General features: G+C 48.7%; 1 protein-coding gene across 22 annotated transcripts in view; it reads right to left on the bottom strand.

The window, feature by feature from the left end:
- The window catches only part of SCRIB (scribble planar cell polarity protein), a 115,243-nt gene extending 98,808 nt beyond the window's left edge, over positions 1–16,435 (bottom strand). For 14 of the 22 annotated variants that reach the window (XM_084282443.1, XM_084282425.1, XM_084282423.1 and 11 more), the window contains exon 1: positions 16,053–16,434. In XM_084282443.1, coding sequence (XP_084138569.1) covers positions 16,053–16,214 — 162 coding nt within the window. In that variant the 5' untranslated portion in view covers positions 16,215–16,434. Of the gene's footprint in view, positions 1–16,052 lie in introns of all 22 variants that reach the window. The other 8 variants (XM_084282428.1, XM_084282436.1, XM_084282429.1 and 5 more) reach the window with 2 other exon arrangements.
- Between the last annotated feature and the right edge of the window lie 8,274 nt (positions 16,436–24,709).

Below are 24,709 nucleotides of genomic sequence, written 5' to 3'. Positions count from 1 at the left end.
GAATGGAGCTTGTCACCCCTTCCTTCACACACAACCTCTATCAATCAGCTAGAGGTAGAAATCCCACTGCCTATGGATACTAGCAGAGAGCTTGGTCAGTAAGTGAAGGAGGCAGATTTTCAAACACAGTAGTTCTCTCAAAAAGGCAATTTGTGTCACTGGGGCAGGCCCAGCAGAATCATAGAATGGTTGCAGTTGGAAGGGATCTCTCAAGATCGGCTTATCCAACCCTTGCGCAAGGCAGGCTCAACTACAGCAGGTTTCCCAGGGCTGTGTCCCATTTTGTTTTGGGAATCTCCAAGGATGGCCATTTTGCAAACTCAGTGGGCAACATGTTTCAGTATTCAACAGTGATTTCAGTTAAAAGAGGAGAAAAAAAAAAAAAAAAAAGTGTTTCAATCTGTTTAAACTGAATTTCCTCTATTTCACTCTTTGCCCATCACGTCTTTGTCCTGTTACTGGACACTACTGAAAAGTCTAGCTCCATCTCCTTCACTCCCTGACAGGTTATATACATTTGTAAATTTCCTCTCAGCCTTCTCCAGGGTGAAGAGTCCCAATTCTCTCAGCTTTTCCCTGTATCACAGATGCTCCAGTCCTTTAACCTTAACCATCTTTGTGCCCATGGATGGGCACAATCTTGTCCATCCATGTATTTTCTGCACTGGGGAGACCCACTCTGACACTGTCCTCCAGATATGCTTTCACCAGCGCTGAGCAGAGCAGAAGAACCACCTCTAGTGACCTGCTGTCAATGCTCTTCCTATCTGTGGATCAACTTCTTGTCCATCAGGACCCCCGGTATTTCCGCAAAGCTGCTTTTGGTGGTCATTTCCTTGACTGTAACGGTGTGTGAGATTATTCCTCCCTGCATGCAGAACTTGGCATCTCCCTTTGTTGAACTGTATGAGACTCCTGTCAGCCCATTTTTCTAGCTGTTACGTTCCCTTTGAATGGCAACACAACCATCAAATACATGCACAGTCACACACAACACATATATACACAGCTAAATCCTAAAAAAGCCCTTATAAACTATTGCTTGTCTACAAGAGGTCCTAGAAAATGTCTGAGGCTCCCTCCTCCTCTCTGCAATTAGCATACCTCCACTAAGTTGTGTTTCTTCAGTTTGCTGAAATGGCTTACTTTTCTGAACTTTAATCCTGCCTCTGTCTACTTTCATATCCACAAAGCTCTCAACATTACTACTGAGGCTGTGGCAAAGCCCCAGGACATGAACAAAAGGTTAATGGAGCTACTGGGTTAGCTTGGAGAACCACAGTATTCAGATAGTGACACTGGGAATTTGGACGCCACCACCAAGGGCTTCCTTTCTGCTGAAGTGTAACGCTTAGCAGAGCCATGCCTCCTTTCTCTGCTCACTTAGCCAGATCTAGAGGTGGAAAATTAAAAAAAGGAGAAAGAATAATGAATGAATGGATCAGAACAAAACCCTTTGAAACACCACTCAACTACGCCATTTCCCAGGAACAACAAAATCCTGAGGGCAGACCTGGAAAGCCAACCATTCCCCAAAGAGGACTAATGGCCAAAGAGCCAGCCCCGCTCAGCGGGGAACAGCCCCTCTCTTGCACAGCAGTGCTGCGTGACCCCAGCCACCGCAGCTGCCTGTGCAGGAGAGGCTCAGGGGAACTGGCCCCCTGCTTCAGCAGGAAGGGTTTCAGCACAGGAATGACCAAGGCAGCACGGAAATAAGTGGCAGGGCCAGGGACACCGATGTACCCAAAGCCACCATGCACCTTGTGCTGACTGGCAATGCCTGCCACAGAGGGTGACTGAGTGCACCCTCACTAAGTTTGCAGATGACACCAAGCTGGGGGGAAGTGTCGATCTGCTGGAGGGTAGGAAAGCCCTGCAGAGGGACCTGGACAGGATGGGTCACTGGGCAGAGGCCATGGGATGAGGTTCAACATGGCTATGTGCCGGTTCCTGCACTTTGGTCACAACAACCCCATGCAGTGCTACAGGCATGGGGCAGAGCGGCTGGAAAGCTGTGCAGAGGAAAAGGACCTGGAGGTGTTGGTTGATGCTCACCTGAACACGAGCCTGCAGTGTGCCCAGGTGGCCAAGGAGGCCAACGGCATCCTGGCTTGTATCAGGAGCAGTGCAGCCAGCAGGACCAGGGAGGTGATCGTCCTGCGCTCTGCACTGGTGAGGCCACACCTCGAGTGCTGCGTTCAGCTTTGGGCCCCTCAGTACCAGAAGGACATCGAGGCCCTGGAACATGTCCAGAGAAGGGCTATGAAGCTGGTGAAGGGCCTGGAACACAAGTCCTGTGAGGAGCAGCTGAGGGAACTGGGGGTGTTTGGTCTGGAGAAGAGGAGGCTCAGGGGAGACCTTATTGCTCTCTACAACTGCCTGAAAGGAAGGTGTGGGGAGCTGGGGGTCGGCCTCTTCTTGCAGATAACCAGCGATAGGCCTAGAGGGAATGGCCTCAAGTTGTGCCAGGGGAGGTTTAGGTTGGAAATTAGGAGAGATTTCTTCTCAGAAAGAGCAGTCAGGTATTGGGACGGGTTGCCCAGGGAAGTGGTGGGGTCACTGTCACTGGGGGTGTTTAGGGAAAGGTTGGACGTGGTGCTTGGGGACATGGTCTAGAGTGTGACATTGGTGGTAGTGGGACAGTTGCACTAGATGTTCTTGGAGGTCTTTTCCAACCTTAATGATTCTGTGATCCAGCCTGTGGCACCTGCAAGCCCAGAGTTACTGCAGCCAAGGCCAGCGCCCTGTACCTACCCACAACTTGTATGATAGAAAAATGAGCCCATACGCCCCACACCTCCCACCCCACATGCAGAAAGGTACGTTTTCACAGCCAAGCAAGCAGAGAAAACCTCTTTGGTGCTGAAGCACCCAAGGGATGATGAAAATACCCAGTACTTCAGATGCAGTCTGCTCCCCCCTTCCAGGTCTGCCTGAGGCCTGGGTTGGTTTCTGAACTCTTTTCTGAACCTTTGTTTTCTTGAGGGTACAGAATAAAGAGCTTCCGGCCTCTCTGCGGCAGAGCCCCAGCTCTCCACTCAAATGCTGCTAATGCAAGGAGACCCCTTTGTGTTCCCCACACTGACGCTAACACAGAGACAGGCATGAAGCCGTCCACGTCTGCACAGTCATGTTTCCGTGTCACAACCCAAACACCAGTCCTGCCAAGGGCACTGTGCCTGCCTGGGGACGGGGACCAGGACACAGGCGCCTTTGTTCCCGGTGTCACCTTGCTGCTCTCCTCTGATGGCCAGCCTCACGCTCCTGCCTGTGCCTGCAGGAGAGCCATCCCCATGGCTGCATGTCCCCGCTCCTCTCCCATTTTCTCACAAGAAGTAGCAGGCTGCTCGTGGGGGCTGCCTCAGTGCCAGGACACCTCCTGCACACAGCAGACAAGAGGCTGCAGGGACATTTGTCTCCTCAGCTAAGCATGCTTTAAGCGGACTTCAACAAAGTGCTTTAGAAAGATGTGGCGTTTCTCAAGCTCAGCAGCACTTAGGGGGAGTCAGACACCCAGCTCATATAGCCACGGAGCCACAATGATCTGACACACAGGCCAATGTTTTTGAAATAAGGCAGTGACAACTTATATATCCAGAGACTTACATATCTAGAGGAACTGGGTCCGCACTGTAAACATGCCGTTCACACCAGAATTACCCAAAACCTTCTTGCTTCTGCAGTTAAAACTATTAGGGTGCTCCTAGGTTCAGGTGCCCAAACAGCAGGACTCAGACATCTCCCCATTTCCTCAGAAACAACCTGTGACCCACAGGCTGCCTCAGACGCAAAGGCCCAGAGCCACAGAGCTGTCTGGGTTGGGCGATTTTGCTGCAAGGAGTGAGCAAGCCAACAGCGCCTGGGTAACTGCTGCGCTGTGGGGTTTCCCTGCTGGAGGGAAGGAACGCCATCCAGAGGGACCTTGACAGGCTCAAGAGGTGGACCTCTGCAAACCTCATGAGGTTCAACAAGGCCAAGCACAAGGTCCTGCATCTGGGCCAGGGCAATCCCAAGCACAAATACAGGCTGGGTGAAGAATGGATTGAGAGCAGCCCTGAGGAGAAGGACCTGGAGGTGCTGGTGGATGAGAAGCTCAACATGAGCCAGCAATGTACACTCACAGCCCAGAAAACCAACCATATCCTAGGCTACATCAAATGCAGGTCTAGGGAAGTGAGACTCCCTGCTACTCTGCTCTCATGAGACCTCGCCTAGAGTACTGTGTTCAGCGCTGGGACCCCCAGCATAAGAAGGACACAGAAGTATTAGAATGAGTCCAGAGGAGGGCCACAAAGATGATCAAAGGGCTGGAACACCTCTCCTACAAAGACAGGCTGAGGGCGTTGGGGTTGTTCAGCCTGGAGAAGACCTTATAACAACCTTCTAATACCTAAAGGGGGCTACAGGAAAGCTGGAGAGGGACTCTGTCGGAGTGGAGCGGCAGGACAAGGAATAATGGCTTTAAACTAGAAGAGGGTAGGTTTAGATTAGATATAAGGAAGAAAGTCTTTACTCAGAGGCTGTTGAGGCAGTGGAACAGGTTGCCTAGGGAAGTTCTGGAAGTGTCACTGCCCATGACACGGGGGGGTTAGAATTAGATGATCTTTAAGGTCTCTTCCAACCAAAATCATTCCATGATTCTATGATCTTATTACTCTTAGGAGAATTTCAAGTCCAGCTGTCAAACCCTGCTGGTACAGTCCCACTGCCTTCAGCAGGACAGCACATGTCTAATTAAAGGCAGGATCGACTGTGTAGCAGGAAAATAATTGCAATGTTCCTGGTGATTCATGAGCAAGACCAGGGCCTGGTTTCCCATGCTTTCAATGCTATCATGGGCTGGGGTCACAGGAACACCACCAGAACACAGAGGACTCAGCCACTGCAGGCAGGAGGTGTCATCAGTGAAACACAGCAGCTTGAGCAGCTCCTCAAAATTTTTGCAGCAAAACCAGGCCACATATTTGAGCCTTATGCTTCATTCACATTGTCCTGCTTAACATGGGCTTTACATCTAAAGCATTACCTGTGGAGGCAGCAAGAGACTGTTGGGCGCTCCATGGCCAAGGTGGCAGCATGCTGGAGCACGTGTCAGATCTAGCACTAGAAGTCTTAACAGAACTGGGGTTCCTCCTCTTACGTCTGAGATAAAAGAGAAATGGTCTTTGATGACCATACCAGTGGGATTGCCTTTGGGAAGCCCGCTGTATAGGAGAGATTCATGGAGAACTGGGAGCAAAAAGAACACAAAGCAAAGCACTTCAGAATTGCTCGGCTTTAAGGTTGAACTCAGTCCTTCAAAATCACTGTGCTCAAAGCCAACTCCTGACAGGTGAGGCCAAAGAACCAGAAAGATTTCTATCCCATAGCTGACCAATGCAGGACGTCAGTCCCAGGACTGTGCAGCTCTCCCAGCAGAGCAGGAGTCAGCCCACTTGGAAGACCCAAGCACCCCCAAGCAGCACTAAATATCACCACCAGAGCAGTACATTCCAGAGAGACCTTTCCCTACCCTGAGAGAAACGATCCAAGCAATATATATTGCCAGAACGGCTTGAAAAAAGGAAAAGAATCATTCCCATCTGAAACGTAGTGAGGTTTATGGACTTAACAGAGCAGAGGTCAAAAACATGATCATCACCACTGAGAGATCCAAACACCTGCAGCTTGGAGCTTCAGTGGCGAGGCCGCACCCCACCCTTACAAGAAAGCCCAGATGCCAAGGGGAAGGCATCAGTGCCACCACTCAGGTATACCCTGACACCAGGACATTCCTCAGAGATCCCTCTGGCATTGGCAGGTTACTCTGTCGGACCCACCTGAGCGAGCAAGATACAGGCAGTGGATACACATCCATCTGCCATCCCAAACAAGGGATCCTCCCCAATAGCCAGCTCCAATTATAGGGCTGTTCCATTCTCCACTCTTTCACTAAACTAGCTTTAGCCTCTTCGGACCACAAGCAGATAATCACCAACACCCAAAAGGCAGCAACTCAGCAGAGTCCCAAGGAGAAGCAGCCGATCCTCTGCAACAGCCAAACACCAGCCACACGAGCCTTTGGCCAGGCTCGCATTTGCAGCCAGCCCCCCACGGAGAGGTCACCGTTCCCTAGGGCTTCAGCAAGGGCAGCAACGGGCTGTCCTCCCCACCAGCCCCCATACACGAGATGGGGCCGTTCCCCACCCTCCCACCCGAGGCAGAACACAACACGGAGACACTGGTGTGCAGCACGGGAGAGCCATACACAGGGCCCTGGCTCCTCCTGGCTCACAGGGCAGGACGGCAGGCAGCGGCTCCGTGTGCCCCCGCACATACCAGAGCTGGAGAGACCTACGCACAGGCAGGCTGCTCCCCGGCTGCAGCCACGCAGCCCTCCGTAATGCAGACCGGCCGGATTTCCGACTATTTAACCCCGCGTATCAGGCCCTGAGGAATGCATTTCAAATATATAAAAGTACTTAAGCATCGGGGACACATTCCAGCTAAGACAAAGCAAGCTGTCTCTGAGCCAAAGGCGCACCAGCTGCTTCATCCCAGGCATTTAATCGGGGACTGAGGAATGCAGCCCCCTCAGGGGTAGAATGCAGCAACTGTTCGACTGCAAACACCAAGAATGCCCAAGCATTTAATGCAGAAGCAAAGTGAAATCTCTGGTCCAAACGAAATGACAAACTAATTCAGGGCTGCAGAAAGGAAATCCCCAAGCCAGAATTAGATCACCACAATTAACACTTTGCTCTTGCAGAGCTGTGGGGGTTTTCACTGTCTGCAGCAATTCATGGTCTTAGAGTGCATCTCAAAGGAAGAAGCAACACCATACAAATCCATAAGCAGAGGGGCCCTGCTGAAACCAGAGCACAAGCAGCCTCTACCCTGAGTCCTGTACAGGAGGCCTGGAAGAGTGCCACCAACACACCCTGGTTCCCCAGTGACATCTCCCACCGAAATCCTGCAGAAACATTCATCTGGAAAGATCTACCGAGATCACTTCGTGGGACAGGACTCTGGCGACAGATGAAGCAGCAAAACATAACACGCCCCAAGTACTATCCAAAGACCTGTCCCTTATCAATTCTACCTTTTATCTGTTCCCACCCACTCCTTTCACAGAATGCCAGCCTCCCAGGAGTGGCCTTTTTCAGTCTCCATCACTCCAGGCTTACGAAGGGACCCAACGTACCCACCTAGTTCTCTTCTAAACCATCTTCTGACCAAAGAAAGGTCAGGTAGCAATTATAACAAAAAAAAGAAAAAAAATACTTATTCGTAATGCCACGAATGTTAGCAAAGGAGAACAATGTCAAGAGTTGGACAATTACCTGTTCCGATTATTTCAAGTGGGAATGTATTTTCTTGAGGCAGAAATCATATCACCCTGTACATTGACACAACAGACATCTCCAGCACCGGTAGTGACTTTGAGATGCACGATAAACAACGACAGTCCAAAAAAAAAAAGCCAGAACAAACAAACAAAACCACAAATAATACTAATTTATAATGGAATACTAACTCTAATACTGAAACCGAGAAACTGAGACAAGGCAGACAACATCAAGTTTATGAATTGGTACAGAGCAGGGTATTCAGAGTATAGCAAATTCTAACCTTGGTGTTCATGAAGTGCATTTGGTGGCCTGAAAATGTTTTTAAGAAGAGTTAAATGCCCCTGTGTGGAAGGAGACAGCAGGAGATTCTCAGACACAGAAGACAAAAACAATTCCTCTGAACAGGAAGCGCACAAATAGGAAGGTGCCAAGGTAGCTCTCTGGGGATCAGCTCAGACACACCGCATTAAATACCTCGAGCTAGGAATGGATGAAGGCAGAGCCCGAAGCCACAACGGACCTTGCAATGCAAGAGCTCTGCAGGCCACCACATCCCTCTGCCACAGCACACACCATGTCTCACGATCCACCACAATCTTTCATCACTGTGCCCTGCCTCATTCAAGTTGCTGTCAGGCAGACAGTGAAGCAATGTTATGAAATCAAGTGCCCAAAGACTGGAGAAAAGCAAATGCCACTCCTATCTTCTAGAAGGACAAGGAGGACAACCTAAAGAACTACAGGCTGGTCAGCCTCACCTCGATCCCTGGGAAGGCGATGGAGCAGTTCAGAGGAAACTATTTCTATGCACATGAGGGAGAAGAAAATCAACAGGAGCAGTCAGCACGGACTCACCAAGGGGAAGTCACACCTGACCAAACAGATAAGCTTCTACAGTGAAACAACCAGCTGGACGGATGGCAGGGAGAGCATCGTGCCCAAAACTCCCTCATGGAGATGCTGCTGATGTACGGGCTGGATGAGCAGACAGCAAGGTGGGTAGAAAACTGGTTGAACTGAACAGCCGGGCTCAGACGGTGGTCAGTGGTGCAAAGTCTAGTTGGAGGCCTGGAAGGCATGGCAGTGCCACAAGGGTTAATACTGAGTCCAGTCCTATTCAACATCTTCATTAATGATCTGGACAATGGGATAGAGTGCACCCTCAGTAAGCTGGCATGAAACTGGGGGCAGTGGTGGACACACCACAGGACTGTGCAGCCACCCAGAAGGACCCTGACAGGCTGGAGAGGTGGACTGACAAGAGTCTCAAAAGGTCCTGTGTCTGGGGAAGAGCCCTGGGTACAGGGCATGTTGGGGGCCACCCGCCTGGAAAGCAGCTTGGCAGAAAAGACCCTGGAGCCAGCAGTGTGCCCTTGTCACTAAGAGACTAAGGGTATCCTTGCCTGCATTGCACAAAGCATTGCCAGCAGGTCAAGGAAGGTGATCCTGCCCCTCTGCACAGCACTGCTGAGGTCACATCTGGAGGGCTGGCTCCAGTTTGGGGCTTCCCAGTACAAGAGAGAAATGGGCATACCGGACAGAGTCCAGCAAAGGCCTACAAATGTGAGGAAAACATTCACAGGCTCCTGTGAGGAGAGCCTGAGAGAGCTGAGACTGCTGAGCCTGGAGAAGAGGAGGCTCAGAGGAATCTTACCAATGTCTAGAAACACCTGAAGGGACGGTGCAAAGAAGATGGAGCCATGCTCTCGTCAGCTGTGCCTGGTGGCCTGCACAAGAGACAATGGGCACAAACTGGACCACAAGAGATTCCCCCTGATAGTCAAGAAACATTTTGTTGTGCGGGTCACAGAGCACTGGCACAGGCTGCCCGGACAGGCTCACCCCATGGAGATCTTCAAAACCCACCCGGACATGGTCCTGGGCAACCTGCTCTAGGTGGCCCTGATTAATTGGGGAATGGACCAGATGACCTCCAGAGGTCCCTTCCAACCTCACCCATTCTGTGATTCCATTAAACTCAGGAATTTCATGGACCTAAAGAGATTCACCTAGTCCTGCCTTTAGCCCTAAACATCAGTGAGACACCCCCCAAATTATTGCTGGCAGATGCTCAGAAAATAGTCAAAGGGAATAAACAGAGATCTTACACGCAAGCAGATCAGGTTAACGATCAAACGATCTGCAGGGCCACTGTGATGCCGAATTTATTCTTTAGAGGCCTGGAACAGGAGCAAGGGAAGGTGAACCTATGCTAGGAGTTGTCACTGAGGAATAAGAAAAATCTCAAAGGTGCAAATGCAGCCGATGTACCCAAAGGTATGGAAGACATTACTGACATTATACAGAGACATATCTAGAAGTCTACACAATACCAAGATGAGCTGAACCCAAAGGAGAGCCTGAGTAGGTATTTCCATTGATGACCTCACTTCATTGTTTAAAGCCGATGAAAGGGAAGATTTGGTAAGAAGAAGCCCTGTTTAGGCCACAGCACCAAAATCTTCATGAACCCTTTGCTTTACTGAACCTCACCTCCCAGTACGCCTTTTTACCTCGCTGTTACACTCCTTTGAACTGAGCTCCTTTGGAGATCCACACAGGGCAACACACCTATACACTGTACAAAAAGAAAGCTGACCACACACCTTGCAGCTCACTGAGAAATGACAATGGTCAATTCTTATTTGTAGGCCATAGAACACAGAATTACTTCCTTCTTCCTCTTTCCTGTTCTCTTGTTTGCATCTCCAAGAGTTGTATTGGCTCTTTTTTCCATAACTGAGCTTATTCTCAGCTATTAACGCTCCAGCACAAGTCCTTACCCTAGAACCTTACCTGGTGACTAGCCACCATCCAGGATTTGCAAGACAGAAGGTTTCTGTACAGAGAGGGAAGGATAAGGGTGAAAAGGCCCGCAGTATTTCAACTTCTGGGCAGCAGCACATCCAGAATATCTGGCTTTTGGAAAATAAAACCACATCCATTTGTACACATTAACTCATATGGCTCCTGAAAGGCATTGAGAAGCATGCCAACTCTGTGCACAGGTCTCATAACAATCAAGTGAAACCAGTTTCTTGGCTAGTTTTGTTAAGCAAATGCAGCTTGCCGTTTTGACAAAGCCTGTGATGCAGAGCATTCACATGCAGGAAAAGAGAAGGTGCCCGGCGCACATTCAGCCCTCGCTGGGCACCCAAGCATGCTGAGTCTCGTTATGGCAGGGTGAAACACTGAGGAGGCCAGTCACTGGTGATTCATGGCTCCCCGACTTTCTCAGGGAAGGGCTATTAGCATGCAGAGATTAAAAGGAACAGCTTCACTCCTCCGTGGAAGTAAATAAAAGCCGAGATCCTCCTCGCAAGCCCCAGATGCCAGGAAATTAAAAGCTGCTCTTAATTAGGCTTGCAACGCCCCACCTTGTCTTGGGAAAGTGACAAATACCACTCTCGGGTTTCACCCTGCTCAGAGCAGCAGGATCCCAGGCCTGGGACAAAGGACACCGATGCTGCTGCCCCGGGCTAACTGCAGCCAAACAGGAGGAACCGCTGAAACCCGGAGTGCTTCTACCAGCTTGGAAGTTGCCCTGCCATGATGCAAATAGCAACAAGCCAGAACAGGAAGGAATCTGCAGCAGACCTACAAGGCCTCCCTTCTCTCCTTGGAGTTCTAGCCAGGCATCCCTCTCCTCTGTTTTTCTGTGCAAGATGAAAACACCTCGCTGGACAGCTGGGGGGAAGTCTTCTGCACTGGACCCACTTTATCACGGGAGTTTGGGTAAGGAAAAAGCAAAGGAACAGAACTGCACCCCCTCAGCTATACATTCCTAAGGGCTTGCCTCTTCAGCACCATCACTAAAAACTTGGTATCAAATCTAGCTCTATTATTTCCTCCTTTTTCCCCCACTCTTCGGATGAGCCTTGCCTGCCCCACCCGAATTCACTTCACTCCCTGCCAGGTATCCTTCCAGCAAAAGGTCTGCAGCGCCCTGCGGCCGACACTGCCTGGATGTCTCCTCCCTGCCCCACATCAACTTGCTCACTATTTTCAGTTCCTACTCAGCTCCACCTCCTCCTCCTCCCACACGCTCCAGGTCCTACAATCTCTGCTCCACCCAGGTTTCTTCCGACATCTCCCTTTTGCCTTCCCGTACTCCAACCCGAGCACTCCTCAGAAAACACAGCAAGAGTCTGGACGCCTCCTGACTATGATCTGCTCCATCCACCGCCTCCACGTTCCTCCGCTGAATGCCAGACTACCTTCATTCCTTTCTGGTGAGACCTGCACCTCTGAGCTGCTCTCACAAACAGTGGGCTGTGCGAGTCAGGTGCCTCTTGTAGCTCTAATCTAGCGATCTAGCAAGCTGCACTCTTGAAAACCACGTCCCTAGCTGAAGGACTTCATCCTGCTGCTGTGAGGTGCTACACACGGTCCTGCAGGAATCACTTTATACAAGCGAGGCAGGGAACAGGTCAGCACAGCGCAAGGCACGTTGTCCTCTAGAATTCAGGCACCCCAGTGAAGAGCGCAGAGAACTTATCAAATAAAATTCACCACTTTCCATTAAACCATGCTGTATCACCCTGGCAGCAAATCCCTGCAACAAGGCAGCAGATGTTCCCAACATAGATTTAATCTATCACTTCAAATAACCAGAGTTCAGTCACCATAATGAAAAATCCGTACTCAAAACAAGAAAGATTCCACATGGGACAAATGAAAAAGGAGCAAGAGCAGACAGATGACTATTCAGCACTGCAGAAAGGAGAGAAACAAGCAGTCACTTCTACAACTTGGAAGAAAGAGTTCAGGAAAGTGTGGTGTCATTAAGAAATGCCAGGAGGCAGACAGATCATCTAATCAGATCAAAAGCAAAACAGTAGCAGGAAAGGGACCTGGGAAGTTCTGGAACACACGAAAATGATGCCACAGAAGGAACAAGACATTGCCAGTGTTTCTGGACTCCAGATTAAATGGAATAAATAAGAGTATGTCAGACAGAGATAGCCTGGTAAGGGGATAAGGTAAGTAAGAAAACCCACAGAGGAGGGGTCAGATAAATTCAAACATTTTAAAAGGAAGTTATTTGTTAACTGTAAAACAGAAGGACCTTTTCAAAAGTCAGCCTCCCCTCCATTCTTTTGCTTAGACCACCTCCACACAGATGCCTTTCCCCAAAATCCTTCCTGAGCCCTTAAAAACAAGCTTGTTCTGGTCAAGCTTGCTTTAGAGCCCGTGTGCTCTCTCTCATTCACATTCTTCCAACTCATCTCCATTTGCTGCTCTCCTCTCCCGTACACACACCTCAGTATTCCTCTAAAACCGTTCCCCCAAGGAACAGACACGTGCAGCTCTACTCTGTGAAACCAGCACGTTTTCCTTTCCCTGTATCTTCCTCCATGGTACACACAAATCCTCCTCCCCTCATCTCTCTCACACAAAAGGCACATCTTTCCGTGAAGTGTCTCACCTGGAAGGGACGCTCCCCACCCCAACCAAAGACCCCTCTGACTGCTGTCCCTGAGGGAAACGTGTGCCCAGAGCATGCACTGCTGTCCTCTCTTCCCCTGGTGAAAGGGCAATTTACTTTCAATTTTCATCCACCTCACCTAACACGCAGATTCTCACCCCTCTGTTAGATCCATGTCCATGACCACACAGTCCGCAGCAGTAATACCCCTTAATAACACCCTTCCTGCATGTGATTTGTGTGTCGGGAACGACACCTGGGACTAAAAAGCGCAGCTCTGAACTGCAGAAAACACGCGGACATACTGGGTCACGCCTCAGGCGGGTCTGACCTTGCAGCCTTGTTCTACCAAAGACCATCAACTTCGTCTGGACTACCCGACCATCCGCGTCACCAGCTGGAGGAAATGTGGTAGGGGTGGCTGCAAAGGGAAAAACTTTAGGACCTATTTCTGCTCGCTCTTGCTGACATGTCTCCAGGACACAGCATATCTTGGCAGCATCCATCAGCTCCTTTGCTTTATTCAAGAGTGGCCAGCACTTAGAGGTACTATGCTCATTGCCCCAGCTGTGTGTATCTGACCCTCACCCTGCTTGTGAGGGAGAGGGCATTTAGATTTTGCTAGAGATAGCTGGTAGCTCTCACTACTGGAGAAAGCCCATAGCTGCTGTAGACAGTATTCGATACAGAAGAGCGTGACTACATGAAGTCCAAAACAGTACTTTTAGGTCTCTCCCAGGATATGCAGCATAAGCCACTTCTCAGTCAAACATGAGGGCTTTGTATTTATTCATTTTTGGTTGTCTTCTCTTTCAGGAGCCCATGTAAACTTTGAGCATCTGTTATGTCATCTGACAAGTAATTCCACACTTCAGGTTAACTACAGCGTGCATGAAAAACTGTTTCTGAACTGAGCCCTTTTTGGTTTCAGTTAATGCCCTCGGTCCTTGGGCTGCAAGAACCAGTGGTCAGTTGCTCCCTGTTCAATCCCTGCAGGCCATTTGTGGTACTCCAGACATCTACCATCTGACGGAGGAGTGGCACTATCTTTTTCAGACTGAGGAGACCTCGCGAACTTTTCTTTGCCTTGTGTGAAAGCTGTTGCATACCCCCTATCAAGCCTTCTGTTCCCCATTCTCTGTATCCCTTCTGACTTTACCACACCTCTTTTGAGACTGGAGGACCAGAAGCACCATTCGTGATCATGTAAGATTATTTTTCTCTTCTCTATTGCTTTTTCTAATAATCCCTCACCAGAAAACTCTAGAAACTGGGGACAACTCCATCACCAGAAAGGGAACCCATGATCACAACAAGGACTCTGATGGTCCAAAGCAGAACAGTACAAGTAGTTGGAGTGACAGCAGGAAGGAGATGGTGGTTAGGACAGACACACAGCACCTGCTTCCACAGACAGCATTATACCTATCTGATCACTGACCAAATAAAGCAGTATAAAATTTGCATTTGTTGTCCAAAAGATGCTTTTCAAAAGCTAACATAAAAGAAAACACAGTATCTTCAGCTTATGTAGAAGTCTAACCAGTTTCTACATAAACACAAAGTAAGACTCTGAGTATTCAGAGGGATAAGGAGGAGTTGCGCAGTGCGAGGATCGGCAAGTTCACTGCCGATGTGATGCAATTAGCCTCCTCTGCAAAAGAGACTGATACTCATTCATAAGTCCTAACCTGCCTGTAACACAAATTTTCCAGTAGTTTGAGAAAGGTCCCCACCTAAATTGTACAATGATCCCCAGACACATGATGGAAGAAAGCTGACAGAAGGATCATACTAGTGTCACTATAACTGAAAAGCAGGGGTTGTTTTTTTTTTCCAGATTCTTTTTTCCCTAAAATTTACGTCAATAAGAAAAGCATGAGTAGTTTAACAAGAAACTTTAAAACAAAGAATAATTACCTTTTTTCTTAATGTTTTAATAAAAAAGTAGCTTAGACCATATTTACTCTGATGAGCACCTATCCAAACGTGCTACAGTGAAATACTTTTTCCAGCACAAAACTTTTTTTAACTGAAAAGTTCGTTAAGTATCACTAACTAACGGTGGGAAGCAGTCACAGCAGCAAGCCTGCTCGAGTTCCAGAAGCATTTGAACAACACTTCAGACATGGTTTGATTTATGTGTGCTCCTGTATGAAGCCAGGAATTGGACTCAATGATCCTTGTGGGTCCCTTCCAACTTAGGATACTCCATAATTTTTACAGTTTTTGTACAATTTTGTCAGGGAATACATGGGAAAACTTCCTCTATAACACCCTATAGCTCAGTAATGTTTAAAGGTGCTCTCCTTCCTGAGAGGCAAGCACACGCACAGGTTCAAATTCCAGTTCTTGTTTGCAGTATTCTGTGCTTCAGAGTAACCAGCAGAACAGGAACGCCATCGTTTCTGCTTTGGTTGAATGGTACTGTAAGGAAAAAATAAAGGCTCTGCCTTGTGAAAGCAAACCCTTTAGGAGTCAGAGGTGTCTGGGTCAAGCCTGCAGCTGTCTGCAGAGCAGATCTCCCACCCTCTACTACAGAAGAATCACACTGGCATGGTGTGTCTACAAAGCATTTATCACCAGCATTATCTGCACAGAGAGCACTGAGGCTAAACAGAACAGCAAAAGAAGGTACAAGCGCGGGCTTAAGTCCCGGACAATAAGAATAAAACGCTTCTCCGATACCTGTTCCGGCTTACAGGCTAAAACTGAGCTTTTACATTCACACCGTGCCTCTCCTAGCAGCCAGCACGGCTCACGGGACCCCCGGCGGGCCGCCCCTCCGCAGGGCAGCCTCGCTCCCTTCCCCGCGGGGCTCCCGCTGCGAGCGGCGGCGCTGCGCCCACCTTCCCCCGGGAGCACGGCGGAGGGGCCGGGAGGAGGGGGGGAGGCCGCGGTGCCTGCGGGGCGAGCGGGGCGCGGGACGCGGCGCGGCCCCTGAGGAGGCCGCTCCCGGGAGCGGAGCGGGGCAGGGCCGGGCCGGGCCGAGCCGGGCCGGGCAGGGCCGGGCCGGGCAGGCCGCGGGGTCCCCTCGCCGGGCCGGGGCAGCGCCCGCCCGCCCACAGGGCCGGGGCCGGTCCAGGGGAGAAGCCCCCGGCCCCCCCCCCACCCACCCCGGCAGCGCGGCGGGACGGGAGCGGCCGAGCCGCCACCAGGCTCCGCCCGGCAACCGGAGGGGAGGCAGGGGGCGATGCGCGGGCCGGGCCGGGCCGGGCCGGGGGCAGCGCCCGGAGCTCGGGGGGCCGGGACCGGGGCCCGCGGCTGCGCGCTCGGCCGGGCCGCGGCCTCACCTTGGGCAGCTCGCGGAGCTGGTTGGCGTCCAGCAGCAGCTCCTCCAGCGAGCGGCTGTAGCGGTAGATCTCCTCGGGCACGGCCTGCAGCGAGCAGTGCCGCCGGTCCAGCGCCTCCACGTGCCGGTTGCAGCGCCAGAGCGGCGGCATGCAGCGCAGCATCGCGCCGGGCCGCGCCGGGGCTCGGCCGCGATCGGCTTCGGCGCGTCAGGGGCGGGCCCGGCCGGGAGCGGCCGCGCCGGGAGGGGGCCGCCCGAGGGAGGGCCCGGATGTGCGGCGGGGCGGGCGCCGCGCTAGGGCCGGGCCGCAGGCCCCGGAACCCCCCCGGTGCCGCCTCCGCCTCCGCGCCGCCCCCCGGCTCGGGCCTGGCCGCCGCGCTCGGGCCCCGCCGCTCCCGCCCGGGCCCGCTCCAAGGCCGGGGCCGCGCCGCCCCCCGCGAGCGGCCCTGGGAAACCGAGTCCGCGGCCGCCGCCGCCGCTCCCGCCCTGCCCCGCGCCGCCCGCCCCGGCCCGGCCCCGGCCCCGCCCGCCCCTGCGCCGCCCCCGGGCCGGGCCGCCGAGCGCAGGAGGGGCCGGGGCGGGGAGCGGCGGCTCCGAGGGGCCGGTACCGAGCGGGGCCCGGGGGAGGTGGGCGCCGGGCGGTCGCAGGAGCCGGCTCCGAAAGCAGCCGCAGCGGCGTTGAGGCTAACGGCGATCCGCAGCCCGTGGTGCCGCACCTCGCCCCTGAGAGCAGAACGGGACCGGGACTCCTGGCGGTCAGCCTCTGGCCTGGGCTGCTCCGTAGGCACACCCCGGGAGCCGAAGGGAAACAACCCGCGTTACACAGGGGGGCTCCGGGGTAGCCGGGACCACTCGCTAGAACTGGGTGCACTTCTGGGCTGCTCCTGGGCATCGAGTTCATAACGTGTGAAATGATTTGGAAAGCACGGTGGAGAAGAAGAAGAAAAATACAGCTTACATGCCCTTATGTAAAGCAGTACGGTGCACCAACGTCTGACGCTCCTTGCCCTTGACAAGTTACAGTTACATACAACAGCAATCAGAAATATGATTTTTGTTTTTTATGAAGAGAGCTCAAACAATGCCTCCACATAGTAATACGTGAGGCAAGGGAGCACAACAGAAGTCTGTAAAGCCCAAGTACTCGGAAAGAAACAACAGCAATGATCACCTCCTCCCACCCCCAGAAAGAAGCATAATCAGCCGAGTAGGTACTTGCAGACACCTGAAATGCATAGGTTCTGGTCACTTACAGCTCAAGGAAAAAAAGCTTGACATTGTGTCTCTATTCAGACTAAACCTATCAGAATAAATGTTTTTTTTTTTAAGAAACAGATTATATTTATCTAGCCTACTGAAACTCTAATAATAGCAATACATCATATGATTTATCCTCTCCCTAAGGAGGGGAAAAACAAAAAAAAACAAAAATATTTAAACTTAATGAAAATGTTAATACAACAGCAGGCATGAAACTAATTCTTAATGCTATGTTTCCAACTTTGACAAGTTCAAAAGCTTTGTACATCTTCCCTACGCTAACTTCATTTTGATACTACTCTCAAGGACCCTGTTTTAAGGGGTCATAACATGAAGGCACAACAAAAACACTGCAAGGGCTTTGAGCAACAGAAGCCATTTAACAGCAACTCCCATAAGGGCATAGTGCTTGTCAGCCCATAGCTACAGAAGTTCCAAAGGCACGTAGCATTGCTCATCTCAAACCATCGAGAGATGGAAAGGAAGCTGAACATAGCTGACAAATCTGAGGATTTGACATGCTTTTCTCTGGAAACCTATCTTCCCTAATTAGTAAACAATGAAACTACATTTTCTGTTTTAAGCTTTTCTTGCTCTATCCAGGTGTTAGACGCATAGGACTAAGCCAGCTCTGCCCGTGCTGCAGTTCCTCCATGCGCTGAACTGCTGTTAAGGTTTTATCAATCCACCACAGGAAGGACTGATGCTGAATCAGGGCTAACATGCAAGACTTGCAAGACAAACTGAAGGTAAAGTTTATGATGGACTACTTGAAAAATACCATCACAGCCTTGTTCCCATCTGTATTTGGTGCTGTCATAATCTGCAGGGCTGTTTCTGAGATGACCAGGTTTCTCTGAACAGACATGATTACACTTGAATGCTTGGCTGCTTCAGAGCAGACACTGACTGCAGAACACTACAGAGTGCGGACTAGGATAAGAACACCAAAAAATTAAGCTGATCATTCTTTTGTTTGTTATTGTAACCCTTACCTATCAGTTGTTGGCCTCTGAACCATATTCATTCCATGCTTGCCCCTCTCTACACTTTTGCCTAGAAACCTGCATGTCATTCACTGCCTTGGACAAGATGGGCCCTTTTGTCTAAAACAGTAGAATCATAAAATGGTTCAAGTTGGAAGAGACCTTAAAGACCATCCAGTTCTAACCCCTCTCCCGTGGGCAGGGGCACGTTCCACTAGACCAGGTTACCCAAAGCCCCATTCAACTTGGCCTTGAATGCTTCCAGGAAGGAGGCATCCACAACGTCCCCGTGCAACCTGCTTAAATATCTTGACACCCTCAGAATAAAGAATTTATTATGCAATTTATTCTAATCTAAATCTACACTCTTTTAGTTTAAAACCATCATCCCTTTTCCTGTCACTACACTCCCTGATAAAAAGCCTATCTCCAGCTTTTGTGTAGACCCCCTTTAGGTACTGGAAGGCCACTGTCAGGTCTCTCTGCAGCCTTATCTTCTCCCAGCTGAACCCCAACTCTCTCAGCCTGTCTTCATAGGAGAGGTGTTAGGATTGGTGCCCTTAATCATCTTCATGGCCCTCCTCTGGACTTGTTCTAATACTTCTGTTTGCTTGTGCTGGGGATCCCAGAGCTGAATGCAGGACTCCAATTGGGGTCTCATGAGAGCAGAGCAGAGGGGGACAATCCCCTCCCTTGAACTGCTGGTCATACTTCTTTTGATGCAGCCTTTAGGTTGGTTTTCTGGGCTGCAAGTGCACATTGCTGGCTCATCTTTGATATTTTGTCCACCAATACCTTCGAGTCCTTCTCCACAGGGCTGCTCTCTATCCGCTCATTGCTTAATCTGTATCCATGTTTGAGATTGCCCCAACCCAGGTGCATGATCTTGCACTTGGTTTTACTGAAATTCAAGAATTTCATGCGTGCTCACCTCTCAAGCCTGTCAAGGCCCCTCTGGATGGCATTCCTTCTCTCTAGCACGTTGACCACACCACGTGGCTTTGTGTCATCCGCAAACTTGCTGAGGGTGCACTTGATGCTACTGTCCAAAAACACCAAGAAAGAAGTTAAATACCGCTACTCCCAGTACAGACACTGGGGGACATCACTTGTTATTGATCTCCACCTGGACATCGAGCTGTTGACCGCAACTCTAAAAATGACCATCCAGCCAACTCCTTATCCACCAGGTGGTCCAACCATCAGATCGATGTGTCTCCATTTTAGAGACAAGCATACCACGGGGGACAGTGTCAAATGCTTTGCACAAGTCTGGGTAGATGTTGTCAGTCTCTCTTCCCTTATTCACCAGCATTGCAATCCCATCGTAGAAGACCACCAAGCTTGTCAGGCACAATCTGCCCTCAGTGAAGCCACGTTAGCTGTCAGTCACCTCCTTGTTTTCCCTGTGCCTCAGCATGGCTTCCAGGAGGATCTGCTCAATGATCTTGCCAGGCACAGAGGTGAGACTGACTGGCCTGTAGTTCCCCAGCTCTTCCTTTTTTCCCTTTTTGAAAACAGGGGCTGTTTCCCCCTTTCCAGTCACTGGGAACTTCAGACAGCCACAACTTTCCAAATGTGACAGTGGCTTTGCAACTTCGGATGCATCTCATCAGGTCTCATGGACTTGTGCATATTCTGGTGCCTTAAATGGTCTCAAACTTGATCTCTTACAGCAGGCAGTACTTCATTTTCCCAGTCCCTGACTTTGGATTCTGTGAATAGGGCAGTGTGGCTAGAGCACTTTCTAGTGAGGACCGAGGCAGAGAAGGCTGAAGTGCTCAGTAACTTCTTTATGTCAGTTGTAGCCATGTCTCCTGTTTGACTATCTTAAGCATATTGTTTCTTTCATCTTCCCTTAACCTGTGTACTTGACGAAAGCCTTATTTTTATTTGTTGCTGTTTCTGGCTTTCCTGCCCCTCTCCCTGTACCCCCCAGACCATAATCATCCCAGGATGTATCTCTCTGCCTCCATTGTATGATGTCTTTGTGTTTTAATTTGGATTAAAGGTCTTGTTTTAGTCAAGCTGCTCTCCTGCCTCTCTTGCCAGGCATCTTGCATGTCAGGCAGCAACAGTCCATAGATGTGACAGTGAAGAGTCAGGTAATTAGCTCTTAAGAAAAAAAAAAATCCTGACCTTAAATTCAGGCTATTTCAACTACCCTTGTGTTGAGCTAAAGGACTATTGCCTTAGAAGCACAAGTGTTAACTAGCCCTCTGCAGTACTGTTAACTCTCGTCTTCTGATTAGGCATGGTTTTAGAACAATGAGGGCACTCATGCCTATGTTAGCAACATGCACCTCTATTGCTCTGCTGTCTCACACAAGGACCACAAGATCCTACACGAGGCAGCACATACAGGAAAGTGCTGACAAATCAGGATTTTACCTTATAGTAAAAGTTGAACCATTTACCTGGAATAAAGACGATGTGGACAGGCATTCTTCCCAAGTATCGATGAAGTATGGAAAAAACTCTTACTCATTTTATTTCCGACTGCTACTTCCCAAGTTATTTGGTCTCTTTCTGCTCATTTACTATGCAGGAATATACCAGCAATCCATGGGAATTACCCCTGTTAAGCTTCTATAGAAGTCAACAACAGGAACTAGACAAAGAACAGCATTCCATATGTTGAGGCCCTGAAATTTGAGGTCCTGGGCCAAAGAAAATATCAGTGGTATGCAGCTCTATAATTAGGTGTATACATGCAAGATTTAAAATGGGGGTTACCCGTTTATTCCAAGCATTCAAATCTAAGACAAGGGACTCAGAGGAAACTGTTTCAAAGCTGGGGAAAAACAGGAGGGACAGAAACAGGAATGGACTAGAACCAGTTTTATGACAAACTCAAATGAGAGTCTCTTGGAATCGTGAAATACCTGACTGAGCTCATTCAGCACCTTTATCCATGGGAGGCAAGACTTCAAGCCTTGTTTTTCAGGCAAAGGTACAGGACCTGACAAACTTTCTTTTCCCTGTTATTCTGAAAATATCTAACTCAAAATTTAAGAACCAGTCTCACCCAGCTGGCATGAGGCATCTGTGATGGTTTATTTTATTTTACCTCAACTTAAGCTGTATCCTCTTGAAACAGTACCTACAGGCCTCCAGGAAAGGCTCACATTCTTTTGAGAGCTGAATTTCCTGACCACTCCAATATTGCGATCTGGAGTCAATACTCGAGGGCCCTGTCTAGAGCAGGCTATTGGCCTCTGCTTTTCACCAGCGCCATATACTTTATGGACAAGAAAATAAAAAAAAAAAAAAAAAAAGGAACTTGGTGATTGGGCCAAGGCTGTAAAATCCAGCACTGCAGCAAAAAGATTTCATCCTTACCCCAAACATTTCTGGGATGTTTTCATTAGAACCTGGAGCCTCCTGGCAGTTGCCACCAGATAGAGCTGTTCAACAGTTTGTGCAGCTGCACCATAACATCTTGCTGTGATGAATAAGCAAAGGCAACAAAGCACCCCAGATGCTCAGTTCTGTCATTGAATCAATTCTGGTAGTATCTAAGTTACACTCCAAGACGTGTATGAGCCTGTGACACAACCACACCTACTGGCATGAATACAATTCAGTATTGGCATACCTAAACAGAGACTTCAGCAACTATAGGAAAACAATAAAAAATTGAACATGTTTAGACCTCTCATGTCTTTCAAGCAATTACTGCAGAACCATGCCAGAATCTTAATGAGATCAGGACAGTTCCTGGACCTAATTTAGGGAATCAAATCTAGCAAAGTCCACTGGTGTGGAGCCACATGGCAAGCTTTCCAGACATCGAAGATGCTTCTGTAAAATGCTCATTCTGAGTTGCCCACATTTTCCAAATAATTCACCCTCAACGATCACTACTGTCAAGGAATCAATTGAGGAAGCCCTACACAGCTATAAATAGCTGAAAATTACTACGCTGCAGAGCGGTGTACTCTGTCAAGAGGAAGGTCTGAAGGTGAAGGAATTTAGATTCCTTGTCAGAAAGCTGTTCAGATCACAACTGTTTAAGAACAGAAATATAGCGAGAGGTTAAAGCCTGACTACACAGGCTGATGCAGAGGTACCCTTTCTTTCATCTCCTCTACTAAATCCATGCTGCACCTGAAGACATGTACAGCTTTTTCCAATTTGCTAAGAAAGCATGGCAGGAAATAAGGTAGCTGGAAAAATACACAATTAATTGGGAGTTGGTGCTTGCACAGGCATCTCTAAAGCATCATATATGATGGAATGATGAGGCATTATTCCTAGTCTTCACTCTTTTCTGAGTTTCAGCTTCTCAAGTCAGAATCCCCCATTCCTTACTGGGGAATACACCACTTTACATTTAAAATACAGATCGAAGCAGATTATATCCTCTTATACCAACCCTAACATCATCATGACCTGTAATCCTGTTAAATAGACATACCTACGTCTGTTTCAAAATCCTAAATCATTAAGGATGTATATATTTGACCTAAATCAGATTTCTATGGGATCCGAGGGAAAAAGCCCTTTGTTATTTTTTTAATTTACTTTCTTATTTCAAAATCTGTTTTATTTATTTGTAGTCAGTGTTTACCTCACACTGTAGCATTTTAATTAATGTTGTATGACACCTGACCTTTTGTCAGACACCTGTCAAGTTAATCTGAAGTTACTTTTCTTAATATAAACTTGTAAAATATCTTGTCAGCCAGATAAGATTGATCACATACACACACACAAAAAAAAAAGCTTAGGCAGTCATCCTTAAGTCTGTGCTTTCTCCTTGCATCTAGTTTTATCTTTTTTGTTTCCCCCTTCTTTCTCTTTTGGAGCTATCAACAACAAAATGAAGCTCCCGGTGTTGCCTTATACTCCTAAATCTAGTCAACAGAACAGGAACAAGTATCAGAAAATAGAAGAGACAGAACAGTGGTAACACGGGAACAAGTTGAAAATGGTGAACTTTCTTCTGTATTACAGACACATGCAGCAGAAAAGCTGTAGTGCATTACCAAAACAGGGGAAATTATGAACTACCAGTATGCTGTGGCTGTTAAAGAACTCAATGGGATCACAGATTACATGGCATGAAGCATTTCCAGAACAGGTAAGAAAAAGAAGAATGCCACTATGCTATGCCCTAGGAAGGGCTCATCTGGAATCTATTAGAAGAACTCAAATCAACTACTTCTGAGAAACAGAAACTCAAGTTAAAGAAGCGCAAAGAAGGATTGTTAAGTCAGATGATGAGGAAAAAACAAAGCTGAACCCAAGATACTTTGGCTATCAAAGGTTAAAAAAGACAGGCTTGCTGTTACCAGGAAAGAAAGGTTATTTACGCTAACAGACATATTAAAACAAAACAAGTTAACAAGTTAATTGTAAATACAGTTAGACTGCAAATACAGATTTCTAACCTATTACAGAAGTTTGAGTGTTTGAAACAAAATACAAAAAATAAGTGTCTCTAAGCTTAGAGGCAGCTTGCAGCAGCAGCAGGCTCAACTCAGACCTCCATTCTGAAGTTCCTTTTAGATCATTCTTCTGTTATTTGAATTTCTAAATTAAAATAAATATTTCATTTGAATCTGTGCTGTCTCTAGCAGTTTTGCACAACAAACAATGTCATAGCCCATTACTTGTTTAGAGTATTTAGAATCATTAATACAAGCTAATTCTGTTCCTGCTCATTAAACAAAGAACATAAAAAAAAAATGCATTCAGGCTCTGTAAATATTACAAAAACCATGGGTCCTCAATAGCAAACTTTTCTTTCAGGCAAGGCATATGTTCTATATCGCTGTCCATAATACAAGGACTAGATTTATTTATTAAATACACTTTAGGTGCTGCAGATCAACACTACTCCCACTCTCATCCCGGCTGTGATGCCTCAGCCTGACTCGATGGAAATATTTTGGCACATTTAGGAAGGATCAGTTAGGGTAACTGATGCATCAACAAAACTGTGAAGTGCAAACTACAATATCAGAATACACAGGATGTGAATACGCCAAAAGACCCAACTGGTTCACTTTCTGAACTCTGCTCCATGTTTGGGCTCCCAGAAGCCCAAGCTCAAGATGCAAGTCCTCAGCAGGAAGACTCCCTGCCAGAACTGCCCAAGCTCTCCTCTACTGTTGGTGAAGTATTTCAGCAGCACCCTTGAGTGCTTTTATAGTACACTTAGGGACTCCCTCCTCCATTCAACCATTTATAGCCCATCTTTGAAGAAAATTGCTATCCCAGTCCCTCAAAGGTGCAGTGGGATCTTGACCTGAGTGTTTTTGAAGTGACTGCAGTGTAAGGCAGGAGCAAAAACAGCAACCTCTCTTCAGGCTCTGGCCCCACTCTTCTATGTTGATGAGGCTACAACTCATGCCAGATCGGTTGGCAGGTTATTAGCCCCGTTAACACACACAAGAACACACAC

The sequence above is a fragment of the Netta rufina genome (assembly GCF_964035555.1).
Source record: "Netta rufina genome assembly, chromosome: 2".
NCBI classification, from domain to species: Eukaryota; Metazoa; Chordata; class Aves; order Anseriformes; family Anatidae; genus Netta; species Netta rufina.
Note: the sequence above shows the minus strand (reverse complement) of the source record. Positions and strands in the feature narration are given on the sequence as shown.